At 38.1% G+C, this 18,522-nt stretch overlaps 1 protein-coding gene across 1 annotated transcript in view; it reads right to left on the bottom strand.

Moving 5' to 3' along the window:
• Itgbl1 (integrin subunit beta like 1) overlaps window positions 1-13,121 on the bottom strand; it is a 186,291-nt gene extending 173,170 nt beyond the window's left edge. The window contains exons 1-2 of the mRNA XM_038310288.1: window positions 12,886-13,121; window positions 11,764-11,981 (exon numbers count right to left, since the gene is read on the bottom strand). Coding sequence (XP_038166216.1) covers window positions 11,764-11,981; window positions 12,886-12,977 — 310 coding nt within the window. The 5' untranslated portion in view covers window positions 12,978-13,121. The remainder of the gene's footprint in view (window positions 1-11,763; window positions 11,982-12,885) is intronic.
• Between the last annotated feature and the right edge of the window lie 5,401 nt (window positions 13,122-18,522).

The following is an 18,522-nucleotide window of genomic DNA, read 5'->3' on the forward strand; positions in this document are numbered from 1 at the left end:
TACTTTATACTACTAATAATAGCTAATTCCAGTGATTTTTAAAACCTTCAGAGGAAAGCTTAAAATAACTTATTCAAGGAACAAAACACATTGTTCCCCATAAAATATTATTTTAAGGTAGAAAATATGTAAAAATTTAACAATTTATTAAGAAAGAATAGAAGATTTACTGAATGCTACCTGTAAATAGGGAACTATTGAACCTGTGTCTGTCATGTGCCAGTAATTGGTATGATATGCTGCTACACTGGGATCTTCAGAACATTTGCAGAAGGATTACTTAGAAGACACATAAATGAGAGACTGGGTATATCTAACCACAAGTCTGTTTACTTACAAGACCATCTGTCTCCTCCAACTTCTCTCTTGCCTAACCCCATCTTCATGTCAAATACATGACCTCATCTATAATTAATATTATTACAAACACACACACACACTACAAAGCTCATTTAATGTTGCTGGTATGTGTTTAGGACTGACCACTTAGGACCGGGCAACCTATCAGTGGGCTTTTCACTGGATGAGACTGTTTCTTCCTTTGTAAGTAGCTACTGGTTGCCAGTATCACTTTTTCTAAGTGTGGGTCACGTAATGCTTAGTTGAGCCATGTTCCCAGGCAGAGTGTGGGTATTCAGATTTTCCTGGTGAATCCTTTTGTCCATGGATATGATGTTGCACGATGCAGGTTAGGAGTTTGGAGTTCTGAGAGACCACACATATTCCTTCTTGTTTTGACCTTTCGGTTATCTTGCATGGAGAGAGCAAGCTGTGCAGAACATGAAAAACACAAAGTGTAAATCTGAACCAGGCTACACTCTGGCTTTATTATAGTTGTGCTGTATTTTCAACACCAAGAAATAAGTGGGTTTTTTTTATAAGATGCTGAATTAGGAGTAGTTTGTAACATAGCACTCTTGCAGCAATAAAACTATAGTCCTCAAGTACAATATTATCAAAAATATTATTGTGCTTGAGAAGTATACAATAGTTACATAAGAAAGTTAGTTTATAAAACAGAAAGTAAGAGTAGCTTCTGTTGCGTTCTCACTTCATGCCAGGGATTATATTTCCCTGGGTCCTTACATTTACAATAACAATATAAAGAGAAAATAGATGCACAAAATAGTCCATTTACTTCCTCAAATCACACAGTTTAAAATAAACAGAACCAACTTTTCAACCCAGACAGTTCTCTTTCCATTTCTTCACTATTCTCCCCCTTGAACTCTCACACATAAAGCAGTACTTAATAATTATAGCTTAGTACTACATTTTGTCATTCAAATTGCAGAGAAAAGATTTAATATCACCAGGTAAACCAAAATTATTGTGGCACACCTCCTAATCCTTCCCAAATAGTTCCATCAACTTGGGACAAAATATTCAAACATAAAAGTCCATTGTCATTCAAACCACCACACTCAATAGGAGGCTTTTTTTTTTTTTAAAAAAAAAAAAAGAATTTTCTATTCTCTCCCCAGTTTTGACATACAATACCCTTTATCTCTTGCTTTTTTAAGCTCAGGGTTCCCATGTCCTTCCCCTTAGCTGTCCATTCCACACAATGAGGAATACAGTCTATTTAGATTTTAATAACTACACATCTCCAAGGTAAATTTTGCTGTGTTTCCAATGGACCATCTGTGAGTTATTGGGAAATTAAGGACCCAAACTTATAAAACAGTGTTGGCTCTGTTACAATAAAATTTAGGCACTGGGCAGTAATTAAATATAGTCTTCCTTGGCATCTGCCAGAAGTGGTTCGAAGAACTTATGTAGACACAAATAACTAAATATTCAAATTTATGCATGATATACACAACATCTGCATATAGCATATACATATCATTTGTTAAACTTATATTCTCTCTCTATTGCATATACCATGATGCAATACAATAAATACAATAAATACTAAGACATAGTGGTTATGCTGTATTGTTCAGAAAACAACAGCAATATTCAGTACAGGTATGCCTTTTTCCAGAATATTTTTTCGATCCTCGATTAGCTAGATTCACAGAGAAAACTGGAAGACACCAAGAGAAGTAATTATTTATGGAAGAAAAGTTAAAGCCCTCAAGGAAAACAGAGCTTTCAAGATGAGCTGAAGGTCACAGGATCTCCCTCTTTAGCAGACAGTTGCAGAAGACCAAGCATTTCCCACTCTTTTCATGACTCAGTCATGGAACTCAGCCACCCTCAGATTGCTTCTCTACCTCCAACAATACTCAGTCCTAACCTAAGATATTTCCGTCCTTCTCTAAATAACCTATGCTAAACATTTAATAAATTCTTTGTGATTTTAACTCAGTTGAGGCTCAAAGAAGTTAAGTGACTTCTAAAAGACACACAGTAAGGAACAAATGAGGTGAAAAAAGAGAGCCTTTGTTTATTTCCTGTTCTGATGCCTTCTCCAGTGCAGTCTGCCTTGAAATCTCTCTCCCATTCAAATGGGCCCCTCAGCTTCTTAAAGGAGGGAGAACTTACTCAACCCAGCAAATTCTGCGCTATGACAGGTCAGTATTATTCCATTGTGTCTTCAAATAATATGTCAACTGTCAGCAGTACAATCCGAAATGCAGGAAGATAATCTCAGGAATCCATGGCAGGCTGAAAAGTGAATGTCCCTAGTGTCTTCACATCAAGACCCAAAGTCTATCACATCCATCCAAGGGATAAAGCGAACCTCCATGATGAGTCAGTGTTCAGTTTTCTGTGGATGTCCCTCACTCTGCATTTCTCTGGGCTCACATTGCTTTCATCTCAAAAGGGTCACACATATATTAAAACTGGTGTAACTGGATTTTTAGAGTTTTCTTTATGATTTAATATTATATGAATATAATAATATTAATTATATTAATTAATAATATATTAATATAATAACATTGGTATTATGTTTTAGTATTATAAGAGCAAGAAAATACAAGGTTGCTATTGTGACATTCATAAAAGCCAAAAATCCATCACTGACAAAATAAGGAAAGACTGTTCATAGGAACACCCTGTCTATATTTTATTTTGTCATTATTATTTTTTATTTTACTTTTATAGACAAGGAGAATTGCAGATTGAATTTTTTTCCCATTGCTGACTCACTCAGGAGGAATTTTCTTATTTGAATACAAATTAATGCAGAATGCATTCTCTTGGGGGACTTCAATTATGACTAAGACAAAAGCATTCTGTCATGATATGCCACATAATTGTGTACCATTAATTTCTGTTACTGTGAATTATTTATACATAATATCTATAAAGTATTCCTTCATCAATATTTAAGTGTGCATGTAAATTCACTAACACAAGACAGAAATAAGAATCAACATTTGATTTTCTAACAAAAAATTTATCTAAAAATAAAAAATGAGACCCCTTTAAAATTATGTCTCTATTTCAGTTCTTCAAAACGCTATGAAAATATTCTTCAAAATATGTAAGATTTCAGGTTAATATTGTGCTTCAATATAATCCTTATATTGATTTTAGGAAGAGCAAATTTCTACTCAGGATTTCTCATTTTGGCTGTCAGAGAATTATATCCACTAATTCTTAAAAGTTATGAAAATTGAAATCATATCTATGAAAATATTTCCAAAAAAGCATATGGAAATTATGTTGATTATTCTCACTGTTCTTTTGTGTTCCTAACTCAGCATTAAATCCAAGGCTCCATTCCATCCAAGTAGGCAATTGAGAGAACTTTATCCACTAAATCAAATATTTTCTTTCTTGAAACAAATGAATTATTTTCAGATCAAAACAGCTGTTAGAGCTTATGTAACCACTGGTATTGACTGAGAAGTTCAAAGTCTATAACTCGTGCTTTGCATTTTGTGGAGTAAAAGACTTTAATGGCCAAGACATTTTCCTTAGAAAAATAACTAGTTTTGTGTAACTATTCTGCACAGCAGATAATGGTAGCTTTGAGGGAACATTAATTAGTAAATACACTTACTATGTTTGGGTTTTCTGATTTTGGCTACTTGCTCTTCCCCATGAACTTAATAACAAATGTACAGTTACCACTTTGCCGTAAGAGAAATGTGAAGTAATACCCCGACTCATCAATCTCTTTTTTATTTTCAGCCTATCTTCCCCTAAGAAATTTCCCGGTAAAATAATGGATCAGGAAATTTAGGTGGGTAACTATCTCCTTGAAATACTTTGGCCTTTGAACTAGAACTGTTCATAGACGATTACTATGAGAGGACTTGGAGCAGTGACACCTATTTTACAGAATCAGCAAAGACTGGGGCAGAGCAAGGTCAGGCCACTACTCTTATGAAGTTCTTATTCTTTTCTTCCCTTTATAAAGCCGTCATTCTTCTATCAAACCCTAAGTAAGATGATTTGGAATAGACGGAAGAGTGAGTTCTATTACAAGATACAGTTTCTTATTTGCCAGGAAATGTGATTCTTGAAAAGACAAAGTACTCTTTTTCCAGAGAAAATGAGATTTGTAATCTTCTTCCAGCTCTCTATCTTTATCAATTTAAGAGTTAATGGAAAATAGCTTGAGAATTCACCTGTGCAGAGGCTTAAAATCGCCACAGAAAATCCCTGTGGTACCCCCACTCCCAGAAGTATTAGACTTCACTCTCTCAGGTGTGATCTGAGCTCTTGAGTCTCAGGCTAACCTTGGAAGCGAAATTTCTCAAAGGACAAAGGCTATCATTTTGTTAGTTCCACTGGTCTGAAGCTCCCTCTTGCCAAGATCAGGAAACTAGGAAGGCATATTTTGGCTATCACTTCTTTGTAGCTGGGAATTCATTTCCTTGTGGATGTCTGTAAAGCTAACTCACACTAGTGGAAATGTCTACCTGAACGTGCAAAAGCCAGCATGGCAGAAAGCTGTGTGCACCTCTGTGTAGGGAAGTGTGCACTTAAGTATGTGGATAATTGTTACTGGAGTCCAGATTACAAAACTCAGTATCAAGACAAAACACACAGGAAGATAAAATAAGATCACCATGATGTAAATCCTCTAATAGTCTGGCAAAGTATTATGTCAAAAGCAACTATTAAGCGCACTTTGGGCATGGCCTCATGTACTCTAAATGCAGACAAAAAGCATGCGCAGCTCTCTTTGCTGATGGATTTGGTTCCAGTTCTGAGTGCACGCAGAGGACTGTGGATCACTACTTTTTCTGATTTATCCCCAAATAAAAAGACTTAGTTATAGTCCCCTCCAGGCTACCGTGAAACTCTTGGTACGACTACAAGTGAAAAAGGGAAAGAAGTGATAATCCTGGAATAAGCAGCATGCAGAGTTCGTCGCCCATTCAGTGGACAGAGGTCCTACACGGAATGTGGGTAGAGAAGACCCATGCTTTTCTGAGATTCCTGGCATGTGTTAGCAAGCCACTAGCCTGGGTGACTACAAAGAATAATCCACATAAAACTCATCTCAAACTCAGAAGCAAAAAAAAAAAAAAATCCACAACAACAAGCAAGCAAGCAAGGTCATCAAAGTTGTCTCTGCTCCATGGAAAGAATACTTAGGATTGAGTTAATCTAATAAATTTCAGCATTAAGTCTTTCCTAGAGACATTGCAGGATGATGTTGAACTTCAAAAGGTCCGAGCCTCAGTTGGAAGCTTTTTTCTGCCTGAAACATAACAGCCTCTGTTGATTGTTTTTTTTTTATCTGTTTAAATTTACAGATACACAGTATGTTTCATTATATATGATATACATACATGTGTGTGCACTATATGATAGGTAATAGCACATTTATCATTTGTATGGTTATCATTTCTGCGGCTAGAACACAACACTTACACACATTTCATAACAAATAAGCATTGTTTTAATAAAATTTTGGTATTCAGATAAATTGAGGACTTTTATGATTTAACTAATTTTTCAGTAATCTTCCCCAGAATGAAAATTACATACATTTCAGAAATAATCGAACTGAATCTTCCAGGATTTGTCCAAGCAGAACTAGAATGGAAATGTGTATTTCAGGTCTCCTGAGATCAAGATCACCGCTGCCTCTGTCCTATGCTCTCTCCTATTTTAACAAACTTGAGCTTTTTAAGTACAACCATAATTCAACAGGGGTATAAACAAAAGAAAACTGCATTCTTAGGGTTAAAGATATGGCAACGGGGTTGTTTTTGCTGAGGATCCAGTTCAGTTCCTAGTTCCCATGGTAACTCACAACCATCTGAAACTCCAGTTCCAGGGTATTCTAGTTTCCATGGACACCAGGAGCACATATGGTACAAAGACCTATGTGCAAGCAAAACACCCACACACATAATATAAAAATAAACAAATCTTTAAAAAAGATAAGAACTGTCTCTCAAAAAGAAAAAGAAAAGAAAAGAACAAAGAACTTCCTTCCTCATATGGACAAAGCAGTCTTGAGACATGCTGCCCAGATGCAAAGGGTCTGAACAAAGGAACCTCTGAGACACTAGATCCTCTATTTTATAGGCACCATGTTGCCACATGGTGGCATATATCCTAATTAAGGGAGCCATTTTAGGATTATTAAGAGACTTGACTCTAGAGGGGTTCCCCCGTATCCAGGGAGATGCCCCCAGCTAGTTCCTTGGGCAGCTGAGGAGAGAGAGTCAGAAAAGGCCAGATCCTATAGTCATACTGATGATTATGTTGCATATCACCATAAAACCTTTAGCTTTTATGTATCACTTGTGGTACTATGAGGTGCATTTGCTGAAAACAGATGTGTCTAAAAGAGCTGAGTCCCTCAAACATTCAGGTAAAGTGAACTCAAGCTAGTACTTGTGACTCCTAACCTCAAATTTCAAGTAATTCCATGAAGAAAGGCATAAAAGGTAGCAATGTACAGAGTCTGGCCAGTATGGTGCTTCAGTGGAGAGGAAGATTAAAGGCAATGATCTTAGGTTCTCCATGCCTTTGACTTGACTCCACGGAGAGGGAAAAAGGAAGCTAAGTCCAAACAAACGGGGCTACACAAAGACAAAACAGTGAGTAACGAGCACTGTATAAGTCTTGAAGGAATGAAATGGAGAATAGAAAATTACAAAGAGAAGAAAAACCAAAGAATAAATTCACAAAAATAGGATTTAAATGAAATGACTCACTGGTCTAGAAGAAATCATAACTATGAGGCAGAAAAGCACATCAAGTAGCCCTTCGGTTATGAAAATTCAGAAAGTATAATAGTCTTATAAAGACATATCACTCCCATGGTAGCTATTTAACTGTATAAAAGTCAAAAATAATTACAAGAAAATCTCATATGCTGAAGATATTCAATTTTAGTTCCATTAATTATATTTGTGTTTGTGTATAAAAGCTAATGTAGATAAGAATATTAAATAATCTGAATAAATGCATAAATCATGTAACTCAAATAGACTTATATATCAACATGCAAATTGTTTGGATATCCTGCTTGATACAAGTTTCTTTATAACCATAAGGATATTATTGCCCCAAAAGACATTAAATTAAGAGAAAATTAATAATTGGCTCACAATTATCAGTTCAAACCAGTTAACAGTTCAGACAGGATTATCATCCAGTGCCAGGATTCTAAGTGAATGAAATACAGAGTTGTATCCCTCAAGCAATAGTTCTACATTTCATGGTATTTCTACAGAAAAACACTGCCTGGTTGAGTATCTAGTTCCTTTCCTGATTTTTCTCTTCTGTTTGATCACATCCCCATTCACTCAGATACGCCTCCTTTTTCATCCATGATCTCACTTGTCCTAGAGTACCAAACAACAAGAACAGTGCTTAAAAACAGTTGTTAAAACCAGCTCAGTTCTCTCCTGTCCGCTGTCTCTTGGACTGCAAGTGTACCTCATTCACTGAGTCTACTAAGTGTCCTTGTACAGCTTGACACTTCTCATGAACCAAAGCACAGCATTGCTCCTACATTTCAGGATGCAATAGCCCCTAGCTTCTCTTTAAGAGACACAAACTGTGGTAAGGTTTAAAGCTCTCTTTCACTTCTTCATCTCTAGTGTCTTTTAACGGGCCCCCTGCTGCTTTGCCTGTGGTGCTAAGAACCAGCCAAGCAAGCCCAGTGTCATTCACTCTTCCTAGTGCAAGCCACATGCCTTCCCAAATCTCAGCTGGTGCCTGAGTTCTTGGAATTCCACTTTTCTTTTTTTTATTTTTAACTAGCAATTCTCTATCCTTTTATTTTTACATCAATTGTTTCCTCTTGTTAACAAAATTTTAACCACAGTGTTTAATACCTGGCTCAATGGAATCCCCACTAGAATTAAACCCTACACTGCATTCTGGTAGCCTCCTATCTCATGGCTAAACCACCACACAGCACCAGCTTCCCAACTTCTTCAACCACAGAGAGACTACCAAACACATAGTGATTTGTGTTACCTAAACTGAAGTCAGCAGTTGTTCCCAATTATGAACACCACAAAAAAAGAAAAAAGAAAAAAGAATGAAAAGAAAAAAGCCAAATGTCAGATCACCCAGCCATGAGTCATGTGCCATGGATTCTGGAAATTGAATTTAGTTCCTTTATAAGAGCAACAAGTGCTCTTAAACATGAGCCACCTCTCTACCCCCCTACTTTACTTTTATTATGTTTATGTTGGGGTGGCAAGAATTTGTCTGTGCTCAAAAGAGTAAAACTGAACAAGTTTTTATTTTATTTTATTTTATTTTATTTGGTTTTTTCAAGACAGGGTTTCTCTATGTAGCTCTGGCTGTCCTGGAACTTACTCTGCAGACCATGTTGGCCGCGAACTCACAAAGATGCACCGATCTCTGCGTCCTAGGTGCTGGGATTAAAGGCGTGTGGTACAACCACCTGGCTAACACTGATTAATTTTAAGTGACATATTTCAACAGCAACTCTCAAACCTTTTAAGGAAACCAACGTCTTATTTTAGGTGAATCATTGGGTTTTATCCAGGGATATGTTAGAAATGCCAAGCTAAAGTTTATTTTCATGAAAACAAAAACAAACAAACAAAAACCCCCATGCTGCTCTTCTCACAAATACAAGTTACCAAAATTAGTTTATCCCACAATAAACCATCACACCCTGGGAACAATCACTGCCCAGATGTGTATGCTACAGAAATGAGAGACAGATTCAGGTGCCACTGGAAGAAACATACTTGTGGTAACGTGGACATTTTCAACCAGCTCCAATTATAATAAGTACAGTTCTTATGATTCACAGTGTAAGAATCCTGACTACAGTTTAAAAGAGCACAGTGTGCATAATGCAGATGTTTTGAGGCCAGGCCAGAACTGCTATCCTTGCTTGACCTTTTGGGCCTCAAATCAGTAACAGGTCCCAACTACAAGGATAAAACTAAATTGAAAGAAGATTAAATTCATCTCACACAAATACCCAGTTACCATAAGGTCAGGCCACCTACTTTTCTTTCTACCTGTCCTCCCATATATCCATCTGTCCATACATAATAATGTTATATACGCCAATACATTAGTGTATATTGAACACTCGCTTCATGTCAGATACCACATGAAATATTTTACACATATTAAATATCACAACAATTTTATAAGGCTATTATTGTTAAGATATTCATGGGGTGGGGGTGGGGAGGGCCTGAAAGGATGGCTCTACATCTGAAAGCAATTGTTCCTCTTACAGAAGACCTGAGTTGGTCCCCAGCACCCACATAGTGGCTCACAACCATCTATAACTGCAGTTCCAGGGGATTGGACATCTGCCTCTGAGCTCTACAGGAACCAGACACACATGTAACACACATGCATACATGCAGGGAAAATTTTATAAACATAAAATAATTTTTTAAAGATTTCTGTTTTTCAGGTGAAGAATGAAGTCTTAGATGTTTAAGTAACTGTCTCAGTTCAAATAGCTAGATGGACTAAGATTTGAAGTCTGAAATTTTTTGACAGATTCGCTACTCTGACTAGTTTGTGGTGTACAAGAGCAGGATTTATTTTCTTCAAAATGGAAAGGAAGTCTCTGGCAATTACTCTATTTCCACAAAGGGGTTTATTAAGGCAAATGTCAGATGGATTCATAAAGCAAACAAATAAAACATCATCTTGCTATATTTTCACAGTATTTGTGAAACTGGAAATAGGATGGAGAAGCTAAGTCTGAAGTACAGGAGGGTGAGCTGGCAAGGCAGATCTGGGCTCCCTCTGAGGATTCCTTCTGAGCCTGGCAAATGTGCTCACAGTAGTGTCAGGGGCAGATACCAAAGAAGACCCTAAAGGGAAATCTCAGTGGCCACCTGTCAATGTACATCCTTCTGCAAGAATGACAGATGTACACAAGTATTCTACTCAGCTGTAAACAGACACAGAAAGGCACAAAAACCGTGTGGCTTTGTCTCACATTTAGTATCAAGAAGGAAGGAATTCAGTGACTAATATGTCACAAGTAAACAACCAGTCCCTCCAAGGAAGGAGAGAGACTCCAAAGTCCACAGCATTGCACAACCAGATTCACAGCAAGGGACCAGCCAAGGCCCTAGCAGGAAAGCTTAAGAGATAGCACTCAGCCATCATGGCCAGTTTCACTACCTAAAGGATACATCTCACCACTCTGTTTTCTAATCAAACAAGAACCCTAAAAGCCCTGAAAATTTTGTTCAAAACTCATACCATTGTAAAGGTCTTGCCAGAGACAGTAAATTCAGAGAGACTGGGTGATAGCTGAATTTGGAATGAAAGAGCAGATAAAACATTGCTTTCATTCCAAGGAGCTACCACTAAAAATTCAAGCTTGAAGCTCTTGTAGTTAAAATAACAAGTGTTGAATCGGAGTCTTTACAAGGCTTCACAAACAATCTACTTAGAAGCACCTGTGCCCCTCTGAGTTACCTCTAAGGACTATTTTTTTCCATCTCAAACAACCAAAATATTAGAGCTGTCTTGATGGACTCTTGGGCTCAGGTACTAAGGAAAAACACTGTTGTTATAAGTTTGGTTTTGATCTCTTGATGTTATTGTTGGACATCTTAGTTTTAACAGCCTCGAGAGTAAAATAACTTGCTTTGTTTTCCTACTAATCGGCCAAACCCTGCTTGGCACACACACATCATGCTGGCTTTTGCTAGAGTTCCTGCGTTGGTCACAGTAAATTAACCGAGGCTCCTAGCCATCCCTAAAAGACACAGCTACATGAAATTGTTAGAGTTTAAAGGTTCTGATCCTTTCCAATATCAGAATTTGAATTATACATTCAAGTGTGCAAGGGAAACAAATGTACTTTCACGTCCCCTTACAAGACAGCACGTTTTCACTGCAGCTCAGAATCCCAAGAAGCTAAAACTAAATGTGTCCAAGTAAATATGGGCCATTTTATTCCTTTCAATGCCATGATCTCAGATATGTATCTCTCTCCATGAAGAATACCCTATGAGTAAAAAGGTAATTTCAAGCTCAAAGATGCTTGATTTTGCAGAAAATAGCAGAAAAAAATGAGGATCATAATCTTCAATTATGATGACTGGCATGATGATAGAGATCAGGGAGCCCCTCGAGGTAACCCCATTTGTGAGGCTCTGAAGAATCTAGTTCATGATAAGGAGCCACAGAAGAGGCAAGTGGAATTTATAAGGAAGTCAATGAAATATATATACACATACATAAATACATGTTTATAATTTCCACTTAAGTGAGGGCCGAAGAGGAGAAGAAATATTGTAATAAATAACGCCAAAATTGTACGGAAGCATGGCCTTCTCTGATTGCAACAATTTAGCTCAGTACTTGTCTGGAGGCAGGTGACCCCCAAGGTACATAGCATCTGGGCCTTACCTGCGCAGGTTTTCCCGTCGTAGCTCTGGCACACCCAGTCGTGGCACTCACACAGCGGTCCGAAATAGGTGCCAGGTTCAGTCACTTGACAGATGCAGACCCCGCATTCGCACCGGCCACGGTCATGGCACAGGGCACCCCCTGGGGGTTGCCCAGGTACACGACATCTACGCTCGGACTCGGCCCTGGACAGCCTGCAGGGGGCGCCGGACAAGCTTCTGCATAAGATAAGAAAGGCCACAGAGCCAGGACATGGTCAGACACAGGGCCCGCCCCTTGTCCCAGCCCACTCTCCCCCCACGTTCTGTGGAGAAGAAGACTCCAGCCTCTTATTTCTGTGGGCCAAGCATGTCTCTGAAGGGCTGTGTTTTAACCATTACTGGAAACAGCACCTTCCGAGTTGATAGAAACTATGGTCCCTAGCTCCTTGGTAAATTACCACTTAATCTTAAATGCACATTTTGATTAAATGCAAATTAGTCTGAAGTATGATACTTGGCTGGCTTTTTGTTCCTTCTTTTTAAAAATGCCTCATTATTATCTAATAGCTAGGTAGAGATTATTTCATGAAAAAGAAAAAACGAATGTATAGAAAAAGTTTGTATGTATCATGTATAAGATAGGAAGAAATGCTTTTAAATTATGTTTGAAGCAGACCTTAAAAATTCTACTTTTTAAAAGTTGAAATGGAACTCGTTGTCTCTTTCAAAATGCAATACAAGATTTGGCAGGGTCATCAAGCATAATAGAAAGTGCAGTATTAGAAAGTGGAAATAAAGCTGCCTTGCAGGTCATTGGGTGACACAGGTGTGCATAAGTGCATCTTTGACTTGAGGTTAGAAAAAAATTCCTCCTTTACACATATTTGCAGAGAGAGAGAGGGGGGGGGAGGGTATTTTATTCAATGAGTATTTTTTTTCCAAAGAAAAAGCGAAAGAGCAGATATGAAGCAACATCAAGGCAAGATAGAAGGGGAGAAAAGGCAGAACAGGTTGAAAAAAGTTTATCCCAGGTCCAACTTAGTAACTGGTCTTGGCTTAGGAAACTCGGTCATCTGCAAGCTTGAGTTCTGCCACGTACAGCACAGCGGGTCTGTCTCAAAGAAAAATAAACCGATCTTACCTCAGAGATGGTGAGAAGCTTTGAGGGGCAGCTGACAGCCCAACGAAGAGAAGGGAGGATACCAGCAACAACCTGAAGCCTGGGGGATGCATGCTGAGCTGAGGGTCTGTGCAGGCAGGAGGGCAGGCCAGCTGCTCTGCCTGCCGCAAGGTGGGGCTTTGATGGGAGGCAACAGGAGGGAGAAGTGTCACCAGCAGATGCCCAGGCAGAAGGACTTGGGACACCCGAACTCGCAGGTTCTGGGCTCCTCCTGGAGACTCAATTGCCTGCGAGGACTTGGGCAGTGGAACGGCTCTGGGCGGGGTGCTAGTGCCAAACTCCTCCACTGGAGAGTCTAGGCAGGGAAGTAATTAGAAACAGTTGTACAAGCAGATGGTTTATTTTGACATTTTAAAAAAGTGTCCTGTTCACAGATATGGGGGTGAGGGGGAATTATGTCTTTCTTTAAGTACAGGCCCCAGAAATATTCAACAAGAGAATATTTGGGGTAGCAGATAGGAAACGCACTTTTAAAATAATTCCTGAATTATGAAAATGAAGGGGAGGTTTTTGGGTGAACACAGCAGGGAATCGCTTTCACCAACTTTGTAAAAGATGCCCAATTGCAGTGTGAGAGATGCAGGCAAACAAAGCTAGCGAACATAATTCTGTGTATTTATTAAGCTTTGTTTTTAACCATAGTTATTTTATTCCTTAAGTATCTAAAAAGTGCATTTTTTTTCTTCCAGTTATTCAAGCCAGTTTCTTATCACAACCACATTTTTTTTTCTTGACTTGGACAGTCCAAATTAAGGTTGTTCCAAAATCCACTCCATTCTCTCCTATGATTTCAGTGTGCAGAAACAAAATAAAATATCTCTTTACAGTGTGATTTGCACTAACAAGAAAACAATCAGTGGCATTTCTTAGTCACCTACTCAGTGCCAGCCTGTGATATTAATTCTGATTGTGAGAATGATCACACATTGTTTGCTAATTACATTTCTATCAGGCACCACTCTCTGTGCCAGATGGAAGAAACATAGGAAGGGCAAAGGAGACATAACCCTTTCTGGGAAAGCAGAGGACTAGTAAGCTGTCAATCAAAACAAAACTACCAATTCCAAACAACCAGGGGTTGCAATGGAAAGTTATTTCCTGATTGGATACAGGAGCCAATCACAACTAAGAGGGCAGGAATTGAGCTGAAGAGATTAGAGATATAATTTTATTTTATTCCTATTTTAAAAATAAAATAAAAAGACAAGATCAAAGAAATAAACCAATTCACCAAAACTCACAGGAACTTTACTGTGTGATTTCAGCTGAAAACTGGGACCCCCCAGTGGTTCCCACATGGTCACCCATGTTGTATGATCAGTTAGGGGAGTATGCAGGAAGAAAGTCTTCATTCATCCTATAAAGAGTACTTTATGTATAATAGCTCCTCCTGATATTGAAGATCCCTAGAATAGCTTTGTAAGCCTTAAGGTTAGGCATAGTCTCCTACAGGCTAGAATTTCCCCTGGCATCTATACAAGGAGAGAAGGGGGCAACACATGCCAACACTGCCTGCTGGATCAAGAAGGCATAGGAATACCCTTTAATCCTTTTTGTACTTCTCCCTCTGCTTGCATCTGCATCAAGAGGAGCTTTGTGTGGCTGTCTGCAAAAAGCTGACTTTTGTCAGTCCTTACCTCCTTCAGTACAGACCTGGAATCGGTATACACTACAGGGAGTGGTACTGGAGGCATTCTGAGGGGAGAATTTTGAGATATTGGTACCAGAGTGTGACCCAAAGTATATTCCACAAATCCACTTATCTCTTTAAAAATTTCTCTGGTTGGTCTACAAGGGCTAGTTCCAGGACAGGCTCCAAAGCAACAAAGAAACCCTGTCTCGAAAAACCACACACAAAAAAAATTCTCTAGCCTCTGGTCTTTACCCAAACAGCAAAATCACTGTGGGCACTAGTTTCATAATTTTCTCACACTTCCTAAAGTATAAGGAGCACACTTGTGCATCACTTTATAAATAGTTGATAAAATTGTTGGTGAAGTTGGTGGGAGGACCACATTTAGATGACCTCTTTTTTTCAAATCAGCAGTGGTTTTCAAATAGCATACATTAAATGAACATCTCTCTAGTTACTGGCATACTGACTTAACTGTGATCTACTTCTTTAATAAGAATTTTCTTAAAAATTTATTACTTACCATACCACTTTTGATTTCAGCAGATAAAACTTGTTTTTCCATACTTTTTTCACCATCATGAAAACCATTCCCCAATACGTACTATGTATCCAATATGCAATCAATGCACAAATATATTAAACATCTGTGACTTGACTAGTAGATTTGAGATTTCAAGATGCATTAATACTGTTGATTTTGGCTCTTGACATATAGAGTGGGTACTTGGAAATACCCACTCTTCATGAAAGAACACAACTTGGAGTCGTGCAGCCTAGAGTTCCTCTCAGGATGTGCACTCAGGTTCAGATGGAATATTTCGTTTGTTTGTTTTGGTTTGTGCATTTTGGTTCTTAATTTTAAATATTTTATGCAATATTTTTAATCATGCTTCCCCCACCCCACTTCCTCTCAGATCCTCCATACTTCCCTACCCTCCCAACCCCATGTTCTCTTTGTCTTTCTGTCTCTGTCCCTTTCTCTCCCTCCCATCACTTTCTTAACCAAAAGCAAGCAAGAAAATCATAAAATTACAAAAATTAACATTAAACAAACATGCAAAAATGAACAACAAGACAAAAGATAACAAAAGTCCATAAAATCATGAAGTTTGTTTCATGATAACCAACTGCTTCTGGGTATGGGACCTGGTCTTGGGGCTGATATTGCCTAATTTTTCCATTAGAGAAAACAGATATTTCCTTTTACTACAGGTATCAATTCTAGATACAACCACCACCACCACCGTCACCATCACCACCACCATCACCACCACCTCCTCCTCCTCCTCCTCCTCCTCCTCCTCCTCCTCCTCCTCTTCCTCCTCCTCCTCCTCCTCCTCCTCCTCCTCCTCCTCCTCCTCCTCCTCCTCCTCCTCCTCCTCCTCCTTCTTCTTCTTCTTCTTCTTCTTCTTCTTCTTCCTCCTCCTCCTCCTCCTCCTCCTCTTCCTTTATTATTGTTTGTTTTCTGAAACAGGGTTTTTATGTGTAGCCCCAGCTAGTTGTCCTGAAACTCACTTTAAAGTCCAAGCTGGCCTTGAACAGAAATCAATTTGCCTCTGCCTCCCAAGTGCTGAGATTAAAGGTATTCACCACTCTGCCCAGCTTGTTGAAAACTTCTTGACTAGTTGTGGGGTCACATGTTCACTGCTCTGGGACTCCATATAGCTTTTGTGTACACTGCCACAATCTCTGGGGACTCATATGCATATCAGGTCTAGTGTGTTTGGAAGACACTCTTTCCTTGGAGTAATCCAGTGCTTCCAGCTCTTAGTCTTTCCTCTTCCTTTTCCCTACAGATCCTTGAGTCTTGAGGGATGAACCTTGAGGAAGACATCCCATTTAGGATTAAGTGTTTCAAAATCTTTCACTTTCTGTACATCATCCAGTTGCTGGGCTTGTGTTAATTTCCATATACTGTAAGAAGAGGCTTCTCTGATGAGGCATGGATGAGGCACTGATATATTGGTGTAGAAGTATATGATTATGAGTCATTTTATTGCTATGCTCCTTTATCAGAACAGTAGTATTATGTTTTCCCCTGGGATCACAACCTATCTATTCTGGTGTTCTTGACCATGTTAGCAGTACCAGGTATGGGTTCCATCTCATGGAGTAGGCCTTGAGCCCAATCAAAAATAAATTGGTTACTCCCATAATAGTTGTGCCAGTATTGCACCAGTATATCTTGTAGGCAGGTCACTGTGCAGGTTGTAGCTGTGTGATACTAATGATTATCTTTATCATCCAGTAGAATGCAGAGTACCTTCCAGAATCATGAATGCTAGTCAAGAGTGAAGTTTCTAGTTAGGCACCAGCTCGGATTCTCTGTGTTCAATGACATAAGTACTTGTTGTCTCTAAGTTGTAGAGAGCAAACAATAGTCATGGTAATATCCTATGATTTTTAGGATACTCCATAGGACCCTTTAGGCAAACAACTCAATAAGATGCAACACAGTCCTGTCACTAGACCTTATACTTATGACATAACATTCTAGCAGCAACATTGCATTTCCTATTATTTTGTGACTCCATTTAGGTTCCACATATGTATATGAGCATATGTATTTTCTTTTCATATAGATTCATATATTTATGAGCTTCTACAGTAGAGGATTTCTACCTGGTTTTTCAAATAGTCTTCAGAGTTAGTGGTCTCTTGCTATATTTCTTCATGAATTCTTCAACTTCACCCCTCTTTATTTAATTCTTCTATCATAATTCTTGCTTTATCTTACCATAATATTACTTTATATTTCTACATACTTACAATGTCCACTCTTCCCCCAGCCCTTACTAGCTACCTAACCTCTGTGATCACTCAGATTATTACACATATGAAAAGTTTAAAAGCTAATATCTACAGATAAGAGAAAAATATAATATTTGTCTCTTGATGCCTGAGTTATTTCATTCAGGATGATTTTTTTCTAGTTCCATATATTTACTTGAAAATTTTATTTTTCTTAACAGCTGAATAATATTTCATCATGTTATCCATTCATCATCAGTTGGCAGAATTAACAAGACACCTAAAAACTCTAGAACAACAAGGAAAAAAATAATACCTAAAAAGAGTATGTAGAAAGAAATAAGCTAGAGAATAAAGTCAATGAAATAGAAACAACAATGACTTTTTTAATTCAATAAAATGTAGAGTTGGTTCTTTCAGAAAATCATTAAATTTACAGATCCTTAGACAAATTAAACAAAAGATGGAGAGAAAGGATCCGGGTTAATAACATTAGAGATGAACAGGGGGACATTACAACAGATACTGAGGAAATTCAGAGACTCACAAGAACATACTTTAAGACTCTGTGCTCCACCTAACTGGGAAACCTAAAAAAAATGAATTAATTTCTTAATACATTTAAAAAAATGAAAGCAAACATTTTTCATATGTTGTGATCGTGTTTTCCCTCCCTCAATTTCTCCCAGATCCTCCTGCCTTCACTCCCCACCCAACTTATCTTCTTTGTCTCTTTCACTCTATTAAAAAAGGACAGACAAAAGCAACACAAAATAGTAAGACAACACAACAACAATAAAAACTGGAAGCACACCAAATCCAACAAAAATGAAAATTGAAACAAGCAAAAGACTGATAAAAAAACAAATAAAACAAAATGAGGCAAAATGTCTATAAAACTACCATTGATCTTGACTTACACAGCAGAAAATAATTTCATCATGAGTCAAGTTAAAACAAAATTCAAGTTTGTTAAGGAAAGAATGGAAGTGTACCGCTAAGGCATTGATTTTGACTCCTTAAGAAAGAAAAAGCATAAGCATGGGTGTGTCCTATGTGTGTGTTCTTTATTTATTTATGTGGATGTGTTTATGGCTTTGTGATATTTCACAAAGAATACAGTCTCAATCTAATTTTAAAACACTGAGTAAAAAATGTTTTGATATGTATACTTTTATCTAAAGAACCTTCCAGCAAGAGATTATAGTGAG

Source organism: Arvicola amphibius, chromosome 13 (genome assembly GCF_903992535.2).
Source record: "Arvicola amphibius chromosome 13, mArvAmp1.2, whole genome shotgun sequence".
Taxonomy (NCBI): Eukaryota; Metazoa; Chordata; class Mammalia; order Rodentia; family Cricetidae; genus Arvicola; species Arvicola amphibius.